This window comes from Mustela nigripes, chromosome 5 (genome assembly GCF_022355385.1).
Source record: "Mustela nigripes isolate SB6536 chromosome 5, MUSNIG.SB6536, whole genome shotgun sequence".
Lineage (NCBI taxonomy): Eukaryota > Metazoa > Chordata > Mammalia > Carnivora > Mustelidae > Mustela > Mustela nigripes.
In genome coordinates, this window is record NC_081561.1 from 2989709 (window position 1) to 2992826 (window position 3118).

The 3118-nt window shown below is 42.3% G+C and overlaps 1 protein-coding gene across 1 annotated transcript in view; it reads right to left on the reverse strand.

The window, feature by feature from the left end:
- Positions 1–264: 264 nt before the first annotated feature.
- The window catches only part of MYLK4 (myosin light chain kinase family member 4), a 76765-nt gene continuing 73911 nt past the window's right edge, over positions 265–3118 (reverse strand). Inside the window, exons 12-13 of the mRNA XM_059401491.1 lie at positions 2236–2394; positions 265–309 (exon numbers count right to left, since the gene is read on the reverse strand). Coding sequence (XP_059257474.1) covers positions 265–309; positions 2236–2394 — 204 coding nt within the window. The remainder of the gene's footprint in view (positions 310–2235; positions 2395–3118) is intronic.

Here is a 3118-nt window from a genome sequence, read left to right on the forward strand (position 1 = left end):
TAAGTAGTAGTTGAGTTATAAGCCTTCATGGAAGGTGAAACTACCCACATCAAGATCACTTACAGAAAGGACACCTGACTAAAATGGAGCTCGGAGACATATGTAGGACTTCTAGCGGGAGAAACCATCGACTTCATGCTAGACAAGGAAGTCACCTTCATCCAGGACTCGAACATCTAGTCATCTAATAGTCCAGCTTCAAGTTTCCTTTAGGACAGCAAGCAACTTGACTTCTGGAAAGACCATTTTTATCTCAAAAAGGCTTTAGGGGAGCACCGTGATGGATAAGAAGATGGACTTTGATTCTAACTGAAGAAAGAGAAAGAAGAAAAAAGAAAGCGAAAAGATAAAGCAAAAGCAAGGTAGGAAGCATCATCATGGCTTTTGAGAAGTGAGCCACAGCAAGGGCACAGCCTCCACCCATGCCGAAATTGCCCAGGAACAGACACCTGCCTTGCCCTCTTGTCACACTCGCACAGAGGGACTTTCCAAATGAGGCTTCCTCCTTGAAACTGGCCCGTCATCCATAGGGAACTAGTACATGTATGCAACCTGACACCATTTGGCTCATGCCTCAAGTAGGGGTAGTGGGAGCAGAAGGAAGAGAAAAGGAATGAAATAAAAAATAAGACCCTCATTTCCTGATATCAAATACATATTTTGATTATAAAACAAGAAAAAATTTTGCTATGCTAATTTCCATAAAAATGGTGAAAATGTCATACATAATTCACACAGCCTTCAAAACACATTCACATCAAAGTAAGCCACAACAATAGCAGCGTGCCTATTTACATTTTTGAGGAAAGAAAGCAAAATAATATCAAGTCAGACTAAAAACAAACATGAGAATTACCCCATTTCAACCTAGAAATCTTTCCCCAAGGTAGTTCAGGTGAAACTCCAATTTCAGATGTTTTCATGGCATGGACTGGGGCATGAGCTCTTTTCTCCCTGATTTTTAAATAGCAACAGGTTCTGGGGAAGTGTTGGTATCTTACAAATGACAAATGACAGCATGCTTTTTCTTGAATCCTTTGTGAGTTTTATTTCTCTCCAGGCAGTGGGAAGTGCCACATCCGTGCTGAATTTCTGCCTTTTTCCAAAGAAATGGCTACTGCCTGATGCAAGCAACTGAAGCCATAACGTCCATTAGGAGGGCGGAGGAGCAAATCAGGCTATCAAATCCTAATGACTTCTTGGAAAAATTGATCACAATAGCCCCAGTCTTGCCAGACTCAGCTTCTCTGGTCCGTGCTTGCATCTGGTTTGATTTCTCGGCTGTGCAAAGCCCCTTTTCCCATCAGAGTGGCAATCTACCAAGTTACCAGTTCTTGCAGGAGCAGCCACACTGGGTGTGGAGGGAGGGAACAGGATGAGCAGGAGACTGAAATTCTCCCATTTCGCTGTAACTCGAGACTGTAATCATCAACTTTGCAATGCAGACTATCCTCAGCTCTCGTATAAAAGGCACCCTGCTGACAAGGGGGGGGGGGTCCCCATCCAAATGTGAAAATTAAACTCCGAATTCAAAGGGGATCCTTTTTTTAAAAAGTAGAGTCTCCTTTCTAGACCTCTTTTTTTTTTTTTTTTTTTTAAATTACACCCACTGACTGCAGGGTCCTTAGTGGATTCATTTGATAAAGAAATCATTCCTTCCGTTGGCTTACGCTGCCTCTCCCATGTTTTGGGGTCTGGTGAAAGTTTCTCTGCCAAGGTGAGTCAGAATGGGACCTGGATGCAAAAGACCTCCTGCTCTATCTGGTAGATTCCACCCTCCAGGACAGAAAAACGCCCTTCTATGAGGGGTTTCAAATCAGACCCTTGCATCTTATTTAGCATTTGAGAAGATGCCAGCTCTCTGCGGTCTGCATATTAATGCACGCATTGGCTTGTCTTTTCCCAGACTCGATGAATACCATCAGCTAAAGATAGCCCAGTAATATAACACTTCAGTCGCAGGGCTTTGTTGTGTTGTGTTGAGTTTTTTTTTGTTGTTGTTGTTTTGTTTTTTTTTTTTAAGGAAACCAAATTAAATATTTTAAGTATAGTCACATAACAGGAGCAGGAGAAAACCAACCTTGAATAAATGCATAGGCCAAAGGAAAAAAGAAATGCATCATAATGCAAGAGCAAAGCTAGAAAGGAGTCAGTTTTATAGCTAGCATGACCACTAAATTGGCATGTGGTCTTCACTAAATTACACATTTTCTTCTGTCTCTACCTCCCCTTTACCTTGCACATGAGAATAAGAACATTACACATGCAGTTATTCACGGGCATGCTAGAAGGATCCACTAGGTGGATACGAGCAATGATGGAGAAAAGCCAATGCCAGGTAAAACTGACATCACTAATACAGCCATTGCTAAGGTATATGGTGTCTATTGGAGTCTAGAACCATTTACAGCTAAAAACACATTCTTATAGCTGATCTCAACACAGGAATTCTTTGGAAATGGGAACTAGGAGGACAGCTTAAGAAGCTGAATGGCAAGCATGAGGCTGGATGTGTGATAGGAGTTCAGTGTGGCTCTGCACGGCCTCTTCTTCACCAAGAAATGACACACACGTTTCACCATCGAGAGGCCCTCGCCTTTCTGTGCTATATATGGTAGGGCTCACTTCCGTTATTAAAAATCCGTAATGAGATGGCTCATGAGCTCAGGAACAAAAAGCTTCCAACTGGAATCATTCTCATATCCAAAGAGTGAGCAGGAGTGTTTGCCTCACCTCTGACTTCTGAGTGTTCTTTCTTCACAACCGCTGAGCCATGTGACAACAGCAGCGTGAGGAAAGCTCTTGGGACTGTTACCATTACTCTAAATTCTAAACACTAGCCGTAAGCAAACACCTCTTGCTCCAGTGGTGAAAACTAGTGCCTTTCATCTCATGAATGCTCAGTCAGAAGAGAGCAGAGAGTGCCTTGTGAAATGCATGCCATTCATTTGAAAGTAGAATTGCTATTTGGAAGAAACCAATGAACTGGGAGAAAAGTTCAGAACCAATGGAAGACATGATGTCTGATGCCTCTTGCCTTAGGATTCAGAGACAGCTCAAGTTCCAGAAAGCAAATTATTTATCATTTGGAGTCACCTGATTTCAGACCAAATCAAAT